General features: G+C 48.0%; 1 protein-coding gene across 1 annotated transcript in view; it reads left to right on the forward strand.

Moving 5' to 3' along the window:
* The window catches only part of LOC126536333 (fatty acyl-CoA reductase 1-like), a 41,889-nt gene that overhangs the window by 13,187 nt on the left and 5,310 nt on the right, over positions 1-23,392 (forward strand). Inside the window, exons 6-11 of the mRNA XM_050183257.3 lie at positions 5,322-5,499; positions 5,813-5,857; positions 7,233-7,351; positions 20,749-20,988; positions 21,731-21,860; positions 23,131-23,258. Coding sequence (XP_050039214.1) covers positions 5,322-5,499; positions 5,813-5,857; positions 7,233-7,351; positions 20,749-20,988; positions 21,731-21,860; positions 23,131-23,258 — 840 coding nt within the window. The remainder of the gene's footprint in view (positions 1-5,321; positions 5,500-5,812; positions 5,858-7,232; positions 7,352-20,748; positions 20,989-21,730; positions 21,861-23,130; positions 23,259-23,392) is intronic.

The raw sequence follows: 23,392 nt of genomic DNA on the forward strand, positions 1-23,392 counted from the left end.
AAAAGCTTTTAAAGTGAATAGCTCCATTTGTCTCTTAGCCCCGGTTTTGTGACCGTTGGTAGTGTTTCTCACGCGTATGGCTTTATCTGATGTGGTGAAGACTGGGTGAAAGCTAACGAGCCGATGTGACATGGCATAAGTAGCAGTTATGGTTTCCGCTAAATAATTGATTATTGATGCAAATCTGTGCCGCAAACTTAATAAACTTTCTGAGTGATAGCTGTCACCTTGTGCATCGTAGGAGTATATGGCTACGCTGTTGCTTCTGTGAAGGGTACCGAAACTCAATGGCGGCTGCCGTTGCAAAGTTGGCGCCGAAGGTTTAAAGGACGGTTAATTTTAAAGCGATAGCTGTGCACTATGACATAACCAAAACGGGTTTTAACGTTGCATTGTGAACGATATTACAGCGCAGGTTTACTTCGAAAATTAATATGGCGGGTAGATGCGCTGTGAGTTTTAAATCGATAGCCCTGTAGTGGCCAATACGCAAAGTTGACAGTCACTTAAGTATCTTTACGTCATTTGAATGCGAAAGCATTATGACTTATCGAATCGCTTATGCCCATGATGCGTGACGTCATATATTGTCATGTGGCCTATCCACTGTTAACCAATTAACTGAAACACTACATGAATTGGCCAAAGATATTAACAGCCAACTACAACTTGATGCAATATTTATGGATTTTTCCAAGGCTTTAGATCGCGTTGCTCACCTTAAACTTACCTATAAACTAAAAATCAATAAGAGATGGTCCTCTCATGCTTTGGATTAAAGATTATCTCTCGTACCTTTACCAGTATGTACAGTATAATGACCATGTATCAAATACCATACGGGTTCTATCTGGCCTACCGCAGGGTTCTGTTATGGCACCACTGCTCTTCTCGTTGTACATAAATGATATAACCAACCACATTGACGTAAATATCCGACTGTTTGCAGATGACTGTGTACTATACTACACAATTAGAACTCGCGATGACTAAATAGAACTTAACAATTCCCTAAACGTAGTAACCCAGTGGTGCACAGATTGGCGAATTTGGTATTAAACGCGGAGAAAACAGTTTATATGATCATAACAAGCAAGAAATCTACCCGTTTTCTTTCCCTACACCATTAACGGCCTCACACTACGGGATATTTCACAGTATAAATAGCTGGGAGTATTGATAAGCCGTGACCTCAGCTGGAACGCGCACATTGAACAAATATCCAAAAAAAGCCTTAAACAAGTTGTTCTTTCTTAAACGTTCGCTTACGGGTTCTACATATCAGAATCAGAATCAGAATCAGAACCAGTTTTATTTTCCTCAAGGAAAGGAAAAATGGACCCCAGACAAAAAGCTGCTCATTGAGCAGCTTGACGAGGCCTGAGGCCCTACAGGCAGTGGCAGCAGCGGCAAAACAGCAGTGTATGTTGTACACCCATACTAGAAGAAAAAAATAAAGCAACTCGAGAAACAAAAAACAAAAAAAAGAAAGAAAGAAACTGTTCGCACCAAGCTGTCACGATCGAGAAAAAATATATATACATATACATACACCATTTACATATGAAGCATGACTTCTCCCTTACACCAGTTTCATCCGACCAATACTGGAATATGCCAGCTTTGCGGGGTTTCTGTACACTAAGCACAACATTCTCACACTTGTAAAGCGTATGCGAAAGAAAGACGTGCAATTTATGTTCAATCGCTACAGGCGTACGGATTCCCCAACCGAAACGCCGCAACTCGCTGGCCTCGCAACTTTGTCTAGCCAAGCCACAGTGCACAGGATAAAGTTCTTGTATTTATTGCTAAACCATAGTTCCAAGCTAAATCCCAAGTGATTCATTACATAGAAAACTTTCAGGCAAACGGACAACGAACACAAATGTACCCTAAATGAATTCAATTATACTAATAACGCGTTTCGTTTCTCTTTTTTTTTCCACAAGCAGTCAGAGACTGGAATTCCTTGGATGAATTTGTTGTTGGTCAGCCAACGCTAGAATTGTTTACTGAATTCGCGGAAGACGGCGTTTGTCACACGTGCTTATCATGCTGCTGACTGGATATTTATCTGATCGTCCATTGCATTGCCTGCTTGTGGAAACTTATCGATGTGCATTTTGTTTATGTATTTACTCCCACCCCTGTAATAATCCCTGTGAGAGATTGACAGTACATCAAAAAAAATAATAATAATACCCCTTAATCCACCTTGCTCTAATTTTTACCAACCTTAATTTACTTTAATCAACCTTAAGCCACCTTACGCTAACTTGTTTTAACGTTAATTTTCTATTACTACTGACATCATACCAGACGCTGATTATGTCACTGATGGGGATGATCTTTGGTACCAACCTCTGCCTACAATGCCGGCTTTTCTGCGTCGTGGGACATATAGTGCTTTCGCATTAATGACTGCGGTAGACGATAACGGTCCATCCACACGGCACGGAGTAAACAGCTTTCGTGTTGTCAGTACGATTCGTGCAACCTCAGTGCGCGGCACCCCGTTATGCTAAGGTATGCTGCAGTTATGTTATCACGCGGCGGTGAGGGTGAGCGTATGTACTGCCACAGCACGCGGGATAAAGTGAGACCGCTGCTATCCGCTGCTCCGGCCGAAGCGGTCAAAAGTGCTTAGTAAGCATGTGCTACTGCTGCTACGGTGGGAACGCGCCTTTGACGGTACCGATAGCATAAGAGCTGAAGCAAGCGTTATGCCGGTGTTGCTTCCGCCTGGTTGGTTTCTCCTTATCGAGTATAGAGCGATTGATATCACTTGTCAACGACGGGATTATGCACGGCCAGCGGCGGTGTGGGTGGCGCGAGAAAAAGAAAGACCCTGCGATACAGGGGCACTATCCCTCATTATACGTAAGTCCAAGCCCGGAGTCCAGACTAGTTCGCTGAGAATATTTGAGATGAGACTGGAGATTTGGTTTATGGTAAATAAAAAAAATAATAATAAACATGCTAAGTAAGCCACATAATGTCGATTCCACCGTCAATCTGCATCAAATCGACAGTCATGCCAAATATTTAACACGTGAAATTGTTTTATTATAGCAAAGGAACATTAGCATCACTTAAACGCAAACACTACTTTGTATCTGACGTAATGCTTTCGTTAATAATAATAATAATGATGATGATAATAATAATAATAATAATAATAATAATAACAGTAGTAATAGTAGTAGTAGTACTAGTAGTAGTAGTAGTAGTAGTAGTAGTAGTAATTGTCATCGTCACCTTCATTTTTACACGGTCATGGAAATGGTCAGTGGTTGTTGCTCAGCGAAAACGGTAGACTAGGATTGACATGGATGAAGTAGAAGAAACGAAGCGGGCGCATATTTGAGATGGAGACACTGGAGTACCTAAATCAATAAAAAACGCAGATAACTTCGCTCTTTATTGATTTGGAGGCTCCTATGGTGTCGCGGCTTCTGTTGCAGATGAATGGCAGAAAAGCAATGCTGTTCTGGGAGTGCAACGTTTTAGCCTCACAATTGTTTATGCTGCCTCCATTTTCAGCAAACGGAACACGAAAGCAGAGGGGGGCTGCACAGAATGCAGAAGTCACATAGTTGGAAAGCGTCAGCGAGCGTGCCAACGACCACTTACTCCTTACGTTAACAGCATTAAATGTGTTTTATAAGCTCGAAAAGTAAATTCGCCACAACATTTGGCTCTCAGATCAGTGAATTTCTTTCTTTGCATCGGGTTTCCGAAAACGCAAGGAGCTCTTGTCTCGGTCTTGTATTATAATATTGTATTGTGCGCATTTTATTCAAAAAATGAAAACTCCGAAACTTCCCCTTAAAGCTGGTTGAACACTCTAGCCTCGGTGCGACATGGTAAGCGACATTCGCCACACCTGTATTAAGTACGCAATCATGCTGTGGATTTCCCAGGCTGTGAGACGGCTAAAAAACACAGACACCACAAGAAATCATTGCTTGATATGTATTGCTAGGCTTAAGATATCGGTAGTTTTCGTTCACTGATCTTAATGAACCGAATCTGAACAGGTGGTAATGTGGAATGCCGTGGGTGCGGAATAATTTGGATCTATGGTTTCTTAACCTTCATTACAACCTAAAGGTACGCGTATCTCTAGTTCGTCGTTGAAAAAAGACGACCAGAAATAGCTTGGTTTCAACCCATGACCTCATGCAAAGCAGCAGACCATTATGCCACTGAGCCACCGCGGTGGGTTTCGCGAGCTTTAAATTAATCGTGTACATCGGTCTACATTCGTTTTTATTACGGCTTCACCAATCCTTAGCTAAGAGGCAGGGGCGAGGCATAACGTGCCGCAAGCATGATGAAATAAATGACTTCGGTCTGTATTATTTTAATGCGAGCCTGCGAAAAGAACGGAACTATTCTATACGTTGTTCAAACTAACGCGCCTAACTTGAAGCCCTTCCATGAAGCAGGTCTTTGAACAATGGCCAGTCACAGATGATTTTCTACATTTACTTCCGTCGCTTAAGAACAGGCACTCTGAATGTTCACGTACTCAGTCCAAAAAGAAACAAAAAGAAAAAAAAGAACAAATCGATCTCTGTGGTAGTGAACATAACGCGACCAGGCACCTACCTGCACACAAATGCGCAAATGTACTCGTAACCTGAGCCCAACCGAGATTAAGGACGTCCATCCTGCGTCTGAATATCCTGAAACATGCGCCCATTACGACTATTTAGTAACATTGCATTGTTCTTTCAAAATCAGCTTTAGAGATTACGATAACTGCAACGGCAAAAAAGGACGTTTCGGCTTTGATAAGACGCCCGGTGAAACAAGTTGTACGAGGCATAAGACAGACGGCGGCGGTGAGGAGGGGGGTCATTTTTCGAGATTCTCTGCACCCGCTTTCTCGAAGCGCGACTGAGCCTCTACAAAAGTGCTGATTCACAGTGGACTTGCCGGCGCTCGTCTTCTACGCGTGACGGTTATCAGATCAGCCGTCCCTGATTCGTGCTCGGTGGTGAAAGCTGTTGGCATGGTCCTGTTTTTTATTATTGTTATTATTATGTGTATTGAGTTTTTGTCCAGTCCACTGCTTGTGTCATCGCGTGACTTCTGAATCGTGAAGGTCAGTGCGTCACGTGGTGTAAAACCTGTGGACTAAAGGCGATATCAGGAATTGCTGGGGTGGTTTCAAATATGTTCCATACGCCGTGAATGATCGAATCGCAGAACGAAATATTTTATTTCGACTCTCCCCACTCGGTATGCAGAAAACTGATAGATTCGCCAGTGAATCGCCGTTTTCATAGCACGGGCTGCATTCTGCGCAGCTGGATGGATGACCCACTGGTGGAGGCGATCACGCCCAAGTTGCTGGGCAGTCGGCCCAACATGTATACCTTCACCAAAGCCCTCGCCGAAAGCCTGGTGGCCGACGAGAGGGGATCCCTGCCTGTGGCCATCGTCAGGCCCTCCATAGTCACAGCCGCATGGCAGGAGCCCATACCGGTGAGAGGGCCCCACGTCACCGCTCTCGAAAAAGCGGACGATTACTTTTTCCTTTCGCGAAACTTCCTTCACACTGCGATCCTGTGCAGAATTTATTCGCTTAGTAACCACTCTTCTCCATCCATGATTGCGCCCGTGCAGACTGGTCTTTGCCAGGCAAAGTAATTGATGTTATGGCTTACCTGTTGGCAAGTTTATCTGTCCCACACTGAGATGCGTATCACCTTGACGCGGAGCCGAATGAGCCTGTGTCTACTGTCATAAGTGATCAAGAGCCTGTTGCATGATGTCTTTTTTTTAAATTCTTTCGCAGGGGTGGATTGACAACATCAATGGACCCACGGGCCTTCTTGTTGCAGTGAGTATTGTTATCGGCGCGTTGAGATAACATATGGTTACACAACGCTTCCTTTAAACGCTGTTCTGACCATATCGCGATTAAAATTTTTGTTTCTTCTATTCTTTATTCGCGAACGTTTCTCAAAGCAATAGCCATCGGCCAATCGTAGCAACCAGGAAAATGATAACTGAAGTTCTGGCAAATGAATAAGAGCAGTTCTTTTAGTGCAGCAAGTTTCGCGAGTCTGGCCCTTGTATGTCTGCTATGAAGATCTATTTACTGTTAACACGTCCTCATATGTAAAGTTCGCGGGGATGCTGTCAATAGCAGTCCTTGTCAAAAACTACATTTCATGACGATAAACTTATGGTTACGGAGACCGCGGCTGACACCGCTTGTGATGATCGGCGTATTTGCGACATCATTCGGTCGCTCCAAAAAGTGCATCGACTCCTTACTGCTCAACCTTATAAGACGTCGTCTCTGCAAAAGCAGCTTTTATGAAGTGAAATCATCATCATCAGCATCATCATCATCATCATCATCATCAGCATCATCCTCATCATCATCATCATCATCATCCTGGTTACGCCCACTGCAGGGCAAAGGCCTCTCCCATACTTCTCCAACTACCCCTGCCATGTACTAATTGTGGCCATGTTGTCCCTGCAAATTTCTTAATCTCATCCACCCACCTAACTTTCTGCCGCCCCCTGCTACGCTTCCCTTCCCTTGGAATCCAGTCCGTAACCCTTAATGACCATCGGTTATCTTCCCTCCTCATTACATGTCCTGCCCATGCCCATTTTTTTTTCTTGATTTTAACTAAGATGTCATTGACTCGTGTTTGTTCCCTCACCCAATCTGCTCTTTTCTTATCCTTTAACGTTACACCCATCATTCTTCTTTCCATAGCTCATTGCGTCGTCCTCAATTTAAGTAGAACCCTTTTCGTAAGCCTCCAGGTTTCTGCCCCGTACGTGAGTACTGGTAAGACACAGCTGTTATACACTTTTCTCTTGAGGGATAATGACAACCTGCTGTTCATGATCTGAGACTGCCTGCCCAACGCACACCAGCCCATTCTTATTCTTCTGATTATTTCAGTCTCATGATCCAGATCCGCGGTCACTACCTGCCCTAAGTAGATGTATTCCTTTACCACTTCCAGTGCCTCGCTACCTATCGTAAACTGCTGTTCTCTTCAGTGAAATGATATACGCATATAAAGGTACAAGGGTGGTGGTGGGGGGGGGGAGGGGTGCAAAGAGACCCTCTGAGTAGGGTATATTACATACTCCTTAACAGAGTATATCACAAACCAAATTGCTCAACCACCTTACTTCAATCTCTCTCTTTCTCTTTTCTTGCCTTCTTTCCTTATTTCGCCAAGTCTGGTAAAGGACTCCTTCGGTCAATGGTGGCGGACACGGACAAGGCAGCCGACTTCGTGCCCGTAGACGTGGTCATCAACACCATGATCATGGTCGCTTGGCACACCGCAATGCACAGGTAGGTCTACTATTCTTGTGGCGTCTCGTGAGCTACGCGAGGGTCCAGAACGATATGTACGTGTCACTCAAGTGTTGAGAGAGAGAGAGAGAGAAACTTTATTGTAATTGTAAAGATTTGAAGGAGGGGTGGTCGGAGCCTCTCAGTCCAGGGCCCCACTGGCCTCTGCCGCCTGCCTGACCTGGCTAATTAAGGACTTTTGTCCTGCCAGGTCGGAGCGGGCGAGCTGTGCCTCCCACTGCTCCATTGTCCTACTGGTATTTGGCCTATTAGGGTGCTTAGTGCACTCCCAGGTTATGTGTATTAGGGTAGGTATGCCACCGCACCAAGGACAGTTGGCCCTATAACGAGTGGGATACATGGCGTTTAGCAATTTTAAATGGGGGAACACCCCGGTCTGTATTTTACGCCAATCGGCGGCCTCTTCCCCGTTAAGTTGTGGGTGAGGCGGCGGGTATTTTCTGCGGACTCCACGCTGATGAGCAAGGATGTCTTTGGCATTTAAATTGGTGGAATTTTGTGAGGGATAGTGCGGGTGGTTGGGGTTAGAAGAGGACGCCGTCGCTCGGTTAGTGAACCCTCGAGCTAACGCGTTAGCCTTTTCGTTCCCCTGTACCCCCGCGTGGCCCGGGCACCAGAGTAGGCGATGATGGTGGTTGAAGGATTTGGGAATTATCGCGAGGCTAGCCGCAGTCACGTGCCCCTTGAGAAACATGCGACATGTCTCCTGGGAGTCCGTGACCACGACCGAGTCCCTTTGCGAACGCTCCGCGTGGGCGAGTGCGATCGCCACTGCTAATATTTCAGCCGAGGTGGGAGATCCTGCCGTGGCCGACGCGGTAATTTGCTGTTGGCTGATAGTGTTCACGACTGCCAGGGCGTACCTCCTTTGGTAGCGCTGCCCCGTCGCCTCTGCATACAGAGCTGCGTCTGTGTAGTACGTGTTGTACCTATGGTTATTAGAGTACGCTGATTGAATGTGTTGTGCGCGTGCTTTGCGCCTTTCTTTGTTGTACTCGGGATGCATATTCTTTGGAATTGGGGCTACTGTAATTTTGGATCTCATCGAAAGAGGGAGAGGCACGGCCTGCTCTGTGAGATAAATGGGGTATGCTGGGATATTCAGTCTAGCCAATATTGCCCTACCAGTTTTTGTGAAGCTGAGGCGCTCCCTCTGTCGCATCAGGGTGGCTTGCCTCAGTTCGTCGAAAGTATTGTGCACTCCCAAAGCTAACATGCGCTCTGTTGAAGTACATTTAGGCAGGCCCAAAGCAGCTCTGAAAGCGGTTCGGATTATTGTGTTAGCCTGCTTTTCCTCCTCCCTGTTCAGGATTTGGTACGGTAAGCCATACGTTATTCGACTAATCACTAAGGCCTGTACGAGCCTTAGGGTATCGTCTTCTCGCATTCCCGCTTTTCGATACGTCACGCGACGTATCATTTGGGCAATGTTGTTGGCTGTGGATTTGAGGGTCTTAAGTGTCTGTACTGCTCTCCCGTCGCTCTGAAGCCACAAACCCAGGACTCGCATCGTGGGTACCTCTCGGACTGATTGGCCCTCAACCACGATGTTAATGGATCCTCTGGATTTGTAGCCTTTCGCGTGTATCCGGATAACCTCAGATTTTTCGGGTGCGCACTTCAGGCCACTCCATCTAGAAAACTTCTCCACCGCTAATACTGCGCTTTGGAGCGTATATTCCTTATCCCCTAGTGAACCTCTGCTCGTCCACAGCGTGATGTCGTCCGCGTAGAGCGTGTAACCTAGGTCGGGTATCCGATCCAGATCGCGCGCGAGGTGACACATCGCCATGTTGAAGAGAAGAGGAGATAATATAGCTCCTTGAGGTGTTCCTTTGTCAGGCATTTTAAATAAATCCGAAGTTATTTGGCCAATGCTGATGCTCGCCTCGCGGTTGGAAAGAAACGCTCTTAAGTAATTGTATGTGCGCTCACCACAACCCGCGAGTTCGAGTTCCTCCAATATTGCGGCGTGAGAGACGTTGTCGAAGGCTCCTTTCAGGTCTAGTGCTAGGACTAGTCTCTCGTCGCCGTACGGTATATTAGTTAGAATTTCGTCTCTAAGTTGGAGGAACGCGTCCTGACAAGATAAACCCGTGCGAAATCCTATCATGGAGTCCGGGAACCAGCTCCGCTCTTCCAGGTATCGCTGCAATCTGCTATGGATAACCCTTTCATAGAGCTTACCTAGGCAGGACGTGAGCGACACCGGCCGTAGTGTGTCAATCGAGGGATTCTTTTTTGGTTTGGGGATCATGATTATTTTAGCCAATTTCCACTCTTGGGGCAAGTCTCCCTTGGCCCAGCACTCGCTATTAAACGTCTTTGTGATTTTCGCTAGGGCTACCGAATCCATGTTTCGAATCATTGCATTTGTGATCGAGTCTGGGCCCGGTGCCGAGTTTTTAACTGCGAATTGTGCCGCCTCATACACTTCCGCGTACGTTATATCTTCGTCTAATTTAGGGTTCGCTTCCCCCGCGTATTGTCTCCTCGCGTACGACGATCCCGTGGCAGGTGAGAGTCCTATGTACTTTTTCTGAAGCGCATGGACGAGATCTTGGTCTGTACCCTCGAAGTTGTCTGCTATAATTTGGAGCTTCTTGTTATTCTCAGTACGCGTGCTCATCGGGTCTAGCATGCTTCGTAGTATTCGCCACGTACTGGTCGTTCCAAGAGTTCCTGACAGGGTTCCACAGAACGTCGCCCACTCGTTTTTAGCGAGCTCGTTGGCATGGCCTTGGGCTTGCTCTGCCAAGAGAGCGATGCGTTGTCTCAGGTGTTTGTTCAGACGTTGCCTTTTCCACCTCTTGGCCAGTTTCCGCCTCTCTTCCCATAGGCTGACCAGGTGAGAGTCTATCACCGGCACCTCCGCTGTACGCTCAATGGCTTTAGTGGTGTCCCCGTGTGCTCGTCGAAGGAATTCAGTCCATTCTCGCATGTTGGTCGGGGCTGTATCCGACTCCTCCAGCGCTCTCTGGAGTTGTCTATAACGAGGCCAGTCAGTTAATTTAGTCATTCCTAATCTTCTCCGTATGTTGGGCGTGGAGAGCGCTATCCGGATTATGTCGTGATCGCTTCCCAAATTTTCGTCAAAGGAAACCCATTGTGCGTCTCTGATGTTAATTGTAAAGGCACGGTCGGGCGCCGTGTCTCTGCTGACGCTGTTACCTGTGCGCGTCGGTTTGCCGATCTGATTGATTGCCCGTAAGCCCAAGGCCTTTGCGGTGCGCTCGAGTAGGAACCCTTTGGGCGACGTTTTCGCGTATCCCCATAGTATGTGGGGTGCATTGAAGTCACCCACTATCACCGCCTTATCCCTGGTGCCCGCTAAATCTTTTGTTGCGGAGAGAATGTGGGGTAGGTCGTCCCCTTTGCTTTTGGGAGGACTGTACAGATTTGTGATTAGTGTGTGTGCCTTACTTCGTTTCTTTGGCATCACACTGATAACAATGGAATTAGTCTCTCCCTCAGTTTGCGGAAGTGTTAATAATTGAACGTTTATCGACTTGTTCACCAGCGTGGCGACCTTCGAATTTTGAGGATCGCTCAAAGTGTAGTATCCCTGCAGTTTGGCCGGCTTGGCCCCCACCTCCTGCAGACATATCACATCCGGAGCGATTCCGGAGTTTTTGATAAACTGGTGGAACACTGCTGCTTTCCTGGAGAAGGAGCGGCAGTTCCATTGCCATATCTCTAATTGGTCTGAATTTTGTATTCTTTGTGATTTCTTAGCGTGATTAGCCATGTTGCCCACTCTTATTTTAAGCCCGTGACGTTTCCGTGTCCGAGCCGTCAGATTCTGTTACGCAGTGGCTTATTTTAGTTTTTGCCGAACCCGCTCCTATTCGCAATTGCGCGTTTTTTGGTGGGAACAGCCTTCGAGACTGCCTTAAGCTGTTCCGCTACGAATACCTTGTGTTGCTCGAAGTCCTTTGTGCATAGTTGTTGAAATTCCGTGAACCTTTGGGTAACTGACGTCATCATTTCATGCATAAATATTTTCAAGTTTTCCGCGATCATTGTCTGGATCTGCGCTGCCGTTATCTGCGTGTTTTTTGAGATTTAGGTTGTCGGAGACTGCGTGGAGACGGAGTTTATATCTGCCGCCGCTTTCGCTTTGGCTATTTCTTCAGACTGACGCGGTGTTTCCAGCTGTTGTATTGTGCTATTGAAGCGCGCCTCTAACTCTGATATTTGTTTCTCAAGTGATTGTCGTTTGCGTTCTTCTCCTGAGAGCTGTTCTCTTAGTCGCGCATTTTCCTTTTCCAATTTTTGAATACGCTTATCGTTTTCACCAGTATTCTGTTTTGGAGCAGTGGGAGAAACAACCCTCGCCCAGCTCACCTGCTGTTTTTTAGGCAGTGGCGAATTTGACCGCTGCGAAGCCCTGGAGCTGGAGGGGTCCCTCGAGGGGGTAGTGCTCTTCGCTCTGCTTCCGTGTGGAGATCTGGATCTCGATCGGTGCCGGTAGAAGTCCTCCTCTTCCATGGACTCGAACCAGCGCCCCGGTGCCTTTTTGGTGTTCTGTCCCGACCGCTCCCGCGATCGAGACTGGCGAGTCGTCTTCACGCGCTTGGCGGCAATCAGTTTGTTCGGGCACCGACGCGTCTCGTGCCCCGCAGCCCTGCACACGGCGCACTTCACTTCACATTCGTGTCCTTGTGGGGGTGGGTTTTCGAGTCCGCAGCCACGGCATATGTTCTTGGGGTTCGGACAAACGTCCGAGCGGTGTCCCTCTTGCATGCACTCCAGGCACATTTGGATTGTTGGCCTGTACTCCGTACACCGCATCTCTACTCCCATGTAGTACACGCATTTGGGGCGCGTGCCTCCCGAGAAAGTGAGGAGAGCGGTATTAGAGCTTCCTAGCATTCGGGCCCTTTCGATGGTGACTCCTTGGCTCCTGACTCGCAGGTGTTGCTGGAGATCTGCTGATTCGGTGTGTGCTGGGAATCCGTGCACCACCCCTTTGCAGCTATCATCTGGATCCGCTACGTACACGTTGAAGGGGTGTTGCTTGCCTCGCAGCTCCATGCACGTGATTCGACGAATGACGTCCGCCACTTCCAGTAAAGGTGTGGAGACGATGATGATATTTGTTCCCTCTCGGATTCGCAGTATGAAATCTTCTCCAGTGATTTTTTTTTTCGATGGTTCGGTCCGTTTCCTGTGATTATCGTCCCGGTAGCCCGAATAATCGATTGTGGTATTTCTGTTCTCAGATATTCCTTGAGCATTAGTCCTTTGTGGGGCTTCAGTATTATCTTGATGTCATTCTTCGGTAATGGTGGCAGAGGCTTCCCCTTCCTCGGGTGCATGTTGCGACGACCGATGTGCCCGTCTCCTTTCGCGCCGCCTGCTGATGGCTGTCCGTTTATGTTATTCTTGTTGTTGGGAGCCGTTTCCCTGTCGTTGCGCTTGACAGCATCTCGCTGTCGCCGCGATAGAACTAACTGCCAGCCGTCCATCGCCTGGTTGTGGGCGGCGATCTCTTGGCTTTTGCTAGTCCCCGCTTCGGAAATTATTCTTGTGTCCCTGTTTTCGTCCGCGTTGTTAACCGGATGCGGGGGTGTTATTTGGAGGTCCATGTCCTCTGATGTAGCCATCTGGTACGCTCAGCAGAGGCGATCCAGTTATTAAGTGGTGAGGCGGTCGCTCACGCGCTAAGCCTATCGAGGCCTAACGGGGCTTCCGCCGCTTCGAATTTTCAAAGTCGCGTGGAATGACGAAAAATTCACTCACGGACATGAACTTGGTCTTGAAACGGAGCGTTTGTCGAGTGGAACCCGATAGGATAGTCGAATCTGGTGCAGTTGACGAGTTTTCGGCTAAAACGTCGATAGTCGGCGTAGCCCATGTGAATGAGCGTGCTCTGCCGGAACTTCTTCGTCTTCCCCCAAGTGTTGAAGCTCCCAATTAGCTGTCCTTCAACTATTCTAAATTTTAGCAACAGCATATGGCGCCTCTGCTATTAAAGACGCAATATCATGCCGATCAAAAATAATTTTTTTTTCGTAATAGCCGGAGACTGTCCCGTTCCTAAATGATAAGGAGATGGGTGTCCGCCGATCGCTCTGGCACTGGATAGCCGAAACTGCCGGGGCGAATCGATTTATTTGCCTATAATAAACATTTTCGCGCGGAATTATATCATTATCGAGCCCTTTCGGCGCGTAAACGACATCGCTGTGCCAAATTTTCTTAGTTGAGGATTCGTCTTAGCTGCATTGTTACCTTTCCGTTGCACGCTTCCGCGATTTTCTACCAGATACCGAAAGTCAAGCGAGAAGGAGCAGGCCAATCGCAAATGCCGGCGCCACCCTCCTGATCAGGTTATCTATTTTGACTGCGCTAGTCCGGCCCCACCTTACCGCCCCCACTTATGCATGCTCCTCGCTTTTGATCAGCCAATCACATAAGAAATACATGTCAATTAAGGTAAAGCTATTCGCTTCGAAAGCAGACAAAAGTGACCTCCTATAAACGGGGAGGGTGTTTCGTTAGCCTTCTCAAACAACGCTGCGAGTCACCACCCGATGCTGGTTTTGTCGGGTACGTCAGGAAATCGGAATAAAAACAGATTAGAATATATATATAGAAACTTTATTTGATAGCAAAAGATTTTAAAAAGGTGTGGTCGGAGCCCTCCACTCCACAGCCCCACTGGCCTCTGCCGCCTGCGTGACATGACTGATCAAGGACTTTTCTTCTGCCATGTCGGAACGGGCGAGCTGTGCCTCCTACTGCTCCATTGTGTTATTGCTATTTGGCCTATGAGGGGGCTTAGTGCACTCCCGGGTAACATGTATTAGGGCGGGTATGCCACCGCGCCAAGGGCAGTATACATGGCGTTTAGCAATTTTTGATGGGGCAATATTCCAGTATGTATTTTGCGCCAATGGGCGGCCTCTTCCTCGCTAAGTTGTGAATGAGGTGGCGGGCATTTTCTGCGGACTGCGCGCTGATGAGCAAGGATGTCTTTGGCATTTAAATTGATGGGATTTTGAGAGGGATAGTGCGAGTGCTTGGGGTTAGAAGAGGACGCCGTCGCTCGGTTGGTACACCTCTAGGTAACGCGTTAGACTGTTCGTTCCCTTGTACCCCCGCGTGTCCCGGGCACCAGAGTAGGCGATGACGATGGTTGAAAATTTGGGAATTAACGCGAAACTAGCCGCAGTCACGTGCCCCTTGAGAAACATGCGACATGTCTCCCGGGAGTCCGTGACCACAACCGAGTCACTTTGCGAACGCTCTGCGTGAGCGAGGGAGATCGCCACTGCTAACATTTCGGCCAAGGTGGGGGATCCCGCAGTGGCCGACGTGGTCATTTGTGCGGACAGATCGCGTTCACGACTGCCAGGGCGTACCATCTTTGGTAGCAATGCCCGGCCGCCTCTGCATACGCAGCGGCTTCCGTGTAATACGTACAGTACTTCGGGTTATTATATTATATCGACTGAATATGTTGTGCGCGTGCTTTGCGCCTTTCCGCGTTGTACTCGGTATGCATGTTCTTGAGAATTAGAGCTACTGTAATTTGGAGTCTCACCGAAGGAGGGAGAAATACGGTCTGTTCGGAGCGATAAACGGAGTATGCTGGGATATTGAATCGAGCCGACATTGCCCTACCAGCTTTTGTGAAGCTGAGGCGTTCCCTCTGTCGCATCAGAGTGGCCTCCCTGAGTTCATCGAAAGTGTTATGTGTTCCCAAAGCTAGCATGCGCTCCGTAGAGGTACATTTGGGCAGGCCCAGAGCCACCTTGAAATCAGTTCGAATTATCGTGTTGGCCTGTCTATCCTCTTCCCTGTTCAGGATGTGGTAAGGTGAGCCAATACGTGACTCGACTAATTACTAAGGCCTGTACAAGCCTCAGGGTATCGTCTTCTCGCATGCCCACCTTTCGTTACGTCAGTCGACGTAGATGCAATTAGGGCTATGTTATGCGTTGCGGATCTGAGGGTTCTGAGCGTCTGTGCTGCTCTCCCGTCGCTCTGAAGCCAAAAACGCAGGACTCGAGTTGTGGGTACTTCTCGGACTGCGTGGCCCTCAACCACAATGTTAATCGACCTTCTGGATTTGTAGCCTTTCGCGTGTATCCAAATGACCTCGGATTTTCGGGCGTGCACTTTAGCCCGCTTCCTCGGGAAAATTTCTCAACCGCTAATGCTGCGCTTTGGGGCTTATCTCTTAGGGAACCTCTGCTTGCTCACAGCGTGATGTCGTCCGCGTAGAGCGTGTAATCTATGCAGAAGGGTTGAAATCTGGGCCAGTTGGTACATACTTGAACGAAAAAACCAGTCAAAAACACAAAGGACAAGAGGAGAGGCACCTTCCAGTCGTTGTGGTGTCAGCCTCTCCTCTTGTCCTTTGTGTTTTTGACTGGTTTTTTCGTTCAAGCGTGTAATCTAGTTCGGGGATCCGATCCAGATCACGTGCGAGGCGACACACCGCCATGTTGAAGAACAGAGGCGATATTATCGCTCCTTGAGGTGTTCCTTTGCCTGGCATTTTAAATATCTAAAATGTGATTTGGCCAATACTGATGCGTGCCTCGCGGTTGGAAAGAAACGCCCTTATGTGACTGTAGGTGCGCTCGGCACCACCCGCGAGTTCGCGTTCCTTGGGTATTGCGGCATGAGAGACGTTGTCGAAGGCTCCTTCGGGGTATAGTGCTAGGACTATTGTCTCTCGTCGTCGTACGGTATATTAGTTAGAATTTCGTCCCTAAGTAGGAGGAACGCGTCTTGACCTGATAAACCCATGCGAAATCATATCATAGGGTCCGGGGACCAGTTCCGCCCTTTCAGGTATCACTGCAGTCTGCTATGGATACCCCTCTCATAAAGCTTTCCCAGGCAGGACGTGAGCGACGCCGGCCGGAGTGTATCCATCGAGGGATTCTTTTTTGGTTCGGGGACCATGATCACTTTAGCCAATTTCCATTCTTGGTGCAAGTCACCCTTGACCCTGTACTCGCTATTAGAAAACTTTGTTATTTTCGCTATAGGGCCGTCGAATCCATGTTTCAAATCATTGAACTTGCGATCGAGTCTGGGCCCTGTGCCGAGTTTTTAACTGCGGCTTGTGCCACCACGCACACTTCAGCGTGCGCTATTTTTTCGTCTAATTTAGTGTTGGCTTCTACCGCATGTATTCTCGTCGTGCAGGGAGATCCCGTCGCGGATGAGGGTCCCATATATTTGTTCTGAAGGCCGTCGAGTAGTTCTTGGTCTGTACCCTCGAAGTTGTCTGCTATAATTTGGAGCTTCTTGTTATTCCCGGCACGTGTGCTCATCGGGTTTAGCATGATCCGTAGTATTCGCCACGTACTGGTCGTTCCCAGAGTCCCTGATAGGGTTCCGCAGAACGTCGCCCACTCGTTTTTGCTAGCTTCTTGGCGTGACCTTGGGCTTGCTCTACCAAGAGAGCGATGCGTTGTCTCATGTGTTTGTTTAGGCATTGTTTTTTCCACCTCTTGGCCAGTTTCCGCCGCTCTTCTCATAGGCTGACCGGCTGAGAGTCTATCACGGGTGCCTCCGCTGCGCTCTCAATGGCGTTGGTGGTGTCCGCGTGCACTTGATGAAGGAATTGACTCCATTACCGCGTGTTGGTCGGCGTGGTATCCGACTGCTCCAGCGCCCTTTGGAGTTCTCTATAACGAGGCCAGTCGGTTAACTTAGTGTCCCTATTGTTCGCCGGATTTTGGGCGTGGAGAGCGCTATTCTGATGATGTGGTGGTCGCTTCTAAGGTTTTCGTCGAGGGAATCCCATTGTGCGTCTCTGACGTTAATTGTAAATGCGCGGCTGGGCGCCGTGTCAGTGCTGACACTGTTATCCGTGCACGTCGGTTTGCCGATTTGATTGATATCCCGCAAGCCCAAGGCTGTGGCGGTGCGCTCGAGTAGGAACCCTCTGGGCGTCGTTTTCTCGTACTAAAACTCTCTAGTATGTAAGGTGCGTTAAAGTCACCCGCTATCACCGCCTTATCCCTGGTACCCGTTAAATCTTTTGTTGCCGAGAGAATTCTGGGTAGGTCGTCCCCTTTACTTTTGGGGGAACACGTTTGTGATTATTGTGTGTGCCTTACTTCGTTCCTTTGGCATCACACTGATAACTATAGATTGGAATAGTTTTACGTTATAGGACCCCAGCCGCCGGCGCACCTAAACTTTGTACTCACCGCAGGTCGCTTTCAAGCTCAGGGCCGCGCTCAGCCACGCCATACGAAGCCGCCGCCGGAGTAAAACGTCCCCCACTCTCCCTGCGGCCTTGTGCGCGATGGAAGACGGTACGCTCCCTCCCCGCCTTCCTCCTTAGCGCGCGTGGGATCAAGTCACCACTCTTTGCTCACCCTCGCACGCTTTCACTTTCACCCACGAAATACGGCGCGTGACCACGATGTTATAAATAGTGGTGTTGTAAATAGTGCTCTATTTGGCTATGTCTTTTTGTGTCAAAAATTATCGCAGTTGCACTTTATACTGAACATCACGTCGACAACGACGGCGGAAATGCACCTGGGGTGTCCATATAATCGCTATCGCAATAAAATTATGTGGATCCGACTCAATGTGGGAATCAATGTAAGCGAAGCTTTCTGTGCTGTTTGCTTTGATTGATGATAATTCGCGGTGATGTGGACGGTGAGTGTTTAATTTCTTCAGCATTTAGTGCAATGCGAGAGTGGGAAGTCGATCTTAAACGTTACCTTGCGTGCAATACTGCTGTTTGTGTGTGTAGTGCACAAAATACACACCAGACGTCCTTGCTTGCCGGCGTTTGCTGTGCGCCATTTTTCATAACCTCCGAGATTGAGTCACCAACCTTCTCGGCCCAACATCGCACGCTTTAACTCGCACCGGCAGCATACGGTGCCCGGCGGCGATGTTATCGCACTTGTACTTTACACGGAACAACACAGGGACGGAGAAGACGCCGCCGATGACGTCGGCGGAAATTCTCCTGAAGTGTCCATATAATTGCTATCACAATAATAAAACATTGTGTGGAGAAAATGCTGCCATAAACTCAAAGCTTGTTCCCCCACAGTACGACTAAGTTTGTGGGGAAACAATCTCATTGTATATTTTCTTAGTGTATTCAGGCGTTTGGTACGACAGTATTTAAAAGCACAGATTCATGTTGGTATTGTCGGACCGACTGTCCAACTAGTTTTTTGTTGCGCTACGGGAACACTGCAACACTCACATTGCGAGAGGAAATATTTCCGACAAGGCGGAGGTCCGAGGAGTATTGTCAAACGGTGACGTGTTTGCGCAGATCGTGTGGCTAACAGCAGGCCCTATCACAATTGACCCAGTGCAGTTCACCGGTTGTGGCTTCACTCTCTCAAAGCTCCCGAACCTGACCTTCGCGTATAACGTGCGAGATTGGCGTATACACTTAAAGGCGCACATGATTTTAGTAATACTTCCAAACTGTTAAAAACTAAAATGCCATCCTTTATTGAATGAGACGAAGCTGTTGATTTTCGCTGTAACATGGGAGTATCGCTTCCTATTTATTTCGTTTCCTCACGCGTCCTATAGATTGTGAGCTTTTTCTTTGAATATTTTCTGCACCGATGATATTCAAAGCTTGGCATTGTCGGTACATTGCGCTATTAAGTAAACACGCGTAAAAAGTTCTCTATTTGGCGATGTCCTTTTGTGTAAAAAATGTTTCTAATAGTAAATCTTTCGAAATATAAAATACCTTAGTTTTCTAAATACCAAATCAAACATTTTACCGTGCGCCGAAACTTGAGAAAAAGTGGTGCGCGCAGCGGCTTGTAATGCTTGGATGTGACTCCATAAAGCCATTTATTTCTTTGCGTCTTGCAGTATCGGGCAGCAGCATCTTTCCTTATACGTCATGGCTTGAATATACGTCACAGCTGCACGTTTGAGTCCATGTTAACACGGTCAACATGCCCTTCCCCATCATTCAACGACGGACGAATTTTCTGCCCCTGTAGAGCTGCTTCGCCGCACAGTCGCCAAACAAGAGGGCTACAGGAAAAAAATTCAGCTTGCGGAATAAAACCAAACTGGACTTACGTATAAAAAGAGTTGTACAGTATGTGGCACTATAGTGCAACTAGCGGATGAGTTTTCGCTGCGTTGCAATTGGAATTTTAAATATAACCTCACGTATGTTAAGTGGGCCTACAAAAGTACCCCTGAAAAAAAAAAGCTCAGCCAGCGGAATTAAACTACGCTTGACATATAGCGTGAAACCGTTGTCAGCAATAAGTGAATTAAGTGCAAATTGTGAAAGATGAGGGATCGCTTAGCAATGAATAAAAAAAATGATTCCCTTAGAGCTACACCGACCACATCGAACCAGGGTCGGCTTCGCCGCAGTAGTAGATGTGCCGAATTCCTGGACTGGACTCTTGTGGATGTCGGAGAACCATCGAGCGCACGTTGTGTCCCGGTCCTCAGTATTAAGTGCAGCGTCTCTTTCTGGAGACCGCGTCATACCAGCTGAACCGGATGACATTTTCAGAGGTGAAGCTTCTGGGACCATGACCACATAAAAAAAAAAAAAAGAATTCACAAGATTTCTTATGTTATCCTCTCTTAATTCGCTTACTCTACTTCGCTTATCCATCCCTCTTAATTCGCTTACTCATCCTCTTATTCGGCGCTCCCACTCAAGGTCGTGGGTTAGAGTCCCTTAATTAACTTGGCCTTCATTAACGCCAAAGGTCGAGGGTTCTAGTGTCTTAATTAGCTATATCTTAAATACATGTCCCTTAATTAGCTTCATCTTAATTACCACCAAAGGTAGTGGGTTGTATTATCACAAGAGGTCGTGGGTTCGGGTGCATTAACTCTCTCTTAATTACCTATGCCTGAATTAACTTCGCCTTGATAAACAACAAAGCTCATGCGTTCGACTCCCACCAAAGATCGAGGGTTCGTAGCCTTAACACCAAAGGTCGTGGATTTGACTCCCAGCAAAGGTCGATTGTTGGTAGCCTTTTTGTACCTTTCGTGCCGTCGACGTGTTTTCGCTCAAGGACGTTGAAGGTCGGCTGACTGATGAGAGATATAAGGCTTTCGCCTTAATAACCGCCGCTGGCAGAAAAGGCAACTCGCGCGCTACTGCAGCTTTTTTAAGAGTACGGACCTAAGTTACCGTCTGTAGTTGTGCTGCGCACCACGAAATGTACGCGCAGTGTTCGCTCTCCCCCTCTTTCCCTCTCTGCATTTTCCACTGACCCCCTCGTATGGTAACGAACCAGACGCTCCTAATACCATTCCTCTTCCTGTTTTCGCATGTTCTCTCTCTCTCTCTCTCTCTACGATTTACGCCCGATGCGAAGCGAATACCTGCTCCGCGCGCACTACATTTCTGTGTGCAGGCCGGACAAGGTCGCCGTGTACCACGTGGCGTCGGGAACTCTGCGCAAGCTGACGTGGGGCGACATCGAGACAATCGCGTACCCGCTGCTGCTGTGGCACCCGATGCCGAATGCGGTGCGGCACCCGGGCGGCAGCTTCAAGAAAAGCCGATTTTTCAACGCGCTTTCTATGTTCTTCGAGCACCGCTGTCCCGCATTGCTCTTCGACGCCTACCTGTGGCTCTCCGGAAGGAAGCCCAAGTGAGTGCTCGGGTTGAGCACGCCTGTGTAGCGTTTCTTCGCAGAACTTGTCACAGAGTGGAAACTACTCATTAGCGCATGCGCGAGCAGTTTGGCACATAGCGCCAGGTACACAAGAAAACGCGTGGAAAGAAGGCGCAGTTGAGGAAGCAGAGTTACTGCACGGGTTTTGCGTTAAGATGAACTCGAAGTGGAATATTACACAAGCACAAACAGTATAAGAGAGCGGTGTGCATGTGCGTGTGCGTGCGTGCGTGCGTGCGTGCGTGTGTGTGTGTGTGTGTGTGTGTGTGTGTGTGTGTGTGTGTGTGTGTGTGTGTGTGTGTGTGTGTGTGTGTGTGTGTGTGTGTGTGTGTGTGTGTGTGTGTGTGTGTGTGTGTGTGTGTGCGTGTGTGTGTGTGTGTGTGTGTATGCGCGTGTGTGTGTGCGTGCGCGCGCGCGCGGGCGTGTGTGTGTGTGTGTGTTGAATAGGTTAATTACAGGGTGAATTGTACTTTAAAAGTAACATATGCGGCAGCTTTAACACGAGACCTAGCTTTTTGAAGAACATACCACATACCTTGTCTTTCGCTTGGTCTGTGTCTTCTACTCCACCTTTCGAAAACGAACGTGCCAAGAAATTTCGATATATATGTGCAGATCTGGCCATTATTGAGTATCGCAGTTAAGTAACCACTCCATTTATTCCCGATTCACTTAGACCAGTTGTCGATCTGCTCATCTTTAAACATTCCCGGCGCAGGATGCTACCCCTGTTCAACAAGCTGTACAAGGTGATGGTCTCGCTAGAGTACTTCACCACTCACGAGTGGCGCTTCCACAGCGGGAACCTGCTGTCGCTCCTGCAGGAAATCTCGCCCGCCGATCGAAAGGTGTGCATGTATATTTTCACCTGCATGGTCTAGCGAGGTGCCGAAGCATGCCCGTTTAAGCTAGCGCCAGTGACGTTCCCACCGAGCACGCGCGCTTGTCAACGAGCTGTTGTTCTGTTATTTACCGCCATTGTGTTTGTGCTTCTCGTTACCCACCTCCTTTTCTTCTTTTCGTTGTGCACTAGCGTGTGTGCGCATTTTCTTTGTGTCTTTGTGCAGAGCCTTGCGGAGAATCCCCACAGAAAAAAGAAAGAATGAAAAGCAATCTTGACGTCTTTAAGATCTCCAACCCTAGCTTCTTCATTAGATTCCACCATCATACAGTGCATAAACATGACGCGTTAATATTTGTGGAGTATAACTTCCCGAAACTGCACAGTGGTTTACGAAGAACGCTGTGGTGGAAGGAAGGGGGCTCCAAATTAATTTTGACTGCTTGGGGTTCTTTAACGTGCACCTAACGCACGGTACACGAGCGTATTTGCATTTCCCATCGGTATGTGGCCACCACGGCTGGGATCAAACACGTGACCGTGCGATAAGCAGTGCGACGCCATAGCCACTGAAATGTCGCGATAGGTGAGATCTATGTTCTTGGTGTTAGGGATCTTTTTTTTCTTTTTTGTCGCAAGGGCTAGGGCTGTACAAATAGCGCCAAGAAATGGTATAGAGAAGTTGATGACGCGGCTAATGACAAGTAGTACATGTAACGTGGCTGGATAGAGGCCTGAAAAATGTTGGTTGGTGAAAATGCTGGTTGGTGAAATGCTGGTTGAAATGCTTCGAGGATTGCTTGAGAAGAAATTACGGACTGAAGCTGAAGGTACTCGTCGTCGCAAGTGACGGATACTTCCAAAAAGTAAATGTCGGCATCGCTAGATTAGGCCATGTCCGTTGGGGCGAAAACATGTTAAACAGGCTTTGCAGCACTACGTTCTTATTGGGCACTAAAACCGTCATCAAAGCTTAGTATAAGGTTTTCGCTATCTAATTTGAGTAGTGATCTCTTAGATTCTGTTAACTCAAGTATGTAAGCATTAGACATCCTGGAAGCACAGCCACCTGCAAAGTGAGTGTTATCGCAACGTTGGGCTTCACCTCACAATGATTGTTAATGCGGCGAAGATAAAAATGCGGGGGTGGCTTAGATAGATTAGGAGCGGTGGGAGCAACGTCTACACGTGTCGGCTCTGAAATAAAATGAGAATTTTATAAAACTAAGTCTGATACAGTCGGACAAGCGTTCACGATTTGGGTGTCACTGTCGCAGACGTTCTGCGCGGATCTTCGACTGCTGGATTGGGGTAACTACTTCAAGGACTACGTGGTGGGCACCCGCAAGTTCGTGCTCAAGGAGGACCCTTCCACCGTGCCAGATGGTCGGAACGCGCTGCGAAGGTATATTTATTCGGTGTGGGTCCACAACCTTTATAATCTTGGAACCTTTACTTTTGTGTTACCTCTGTAACACACAACACACACACACACACACACACACACACACACACACACACACACACACACACACACAC

This window comes from Dermacentor andersoni, chromosome 4, assembly GCF_023375885.2.
Source record: "Dermacentor andersoni chromosome 4, qqDerAnde1_hic_scaffold, whole genome shotgun sequence".
Classification (NCBI taxonomy): Eukaryota; Metazoa; Arthropoda; class Arachnida; order Ixodida; family Ixodidae; genus Dermacentor; species Dermacentor andersoni.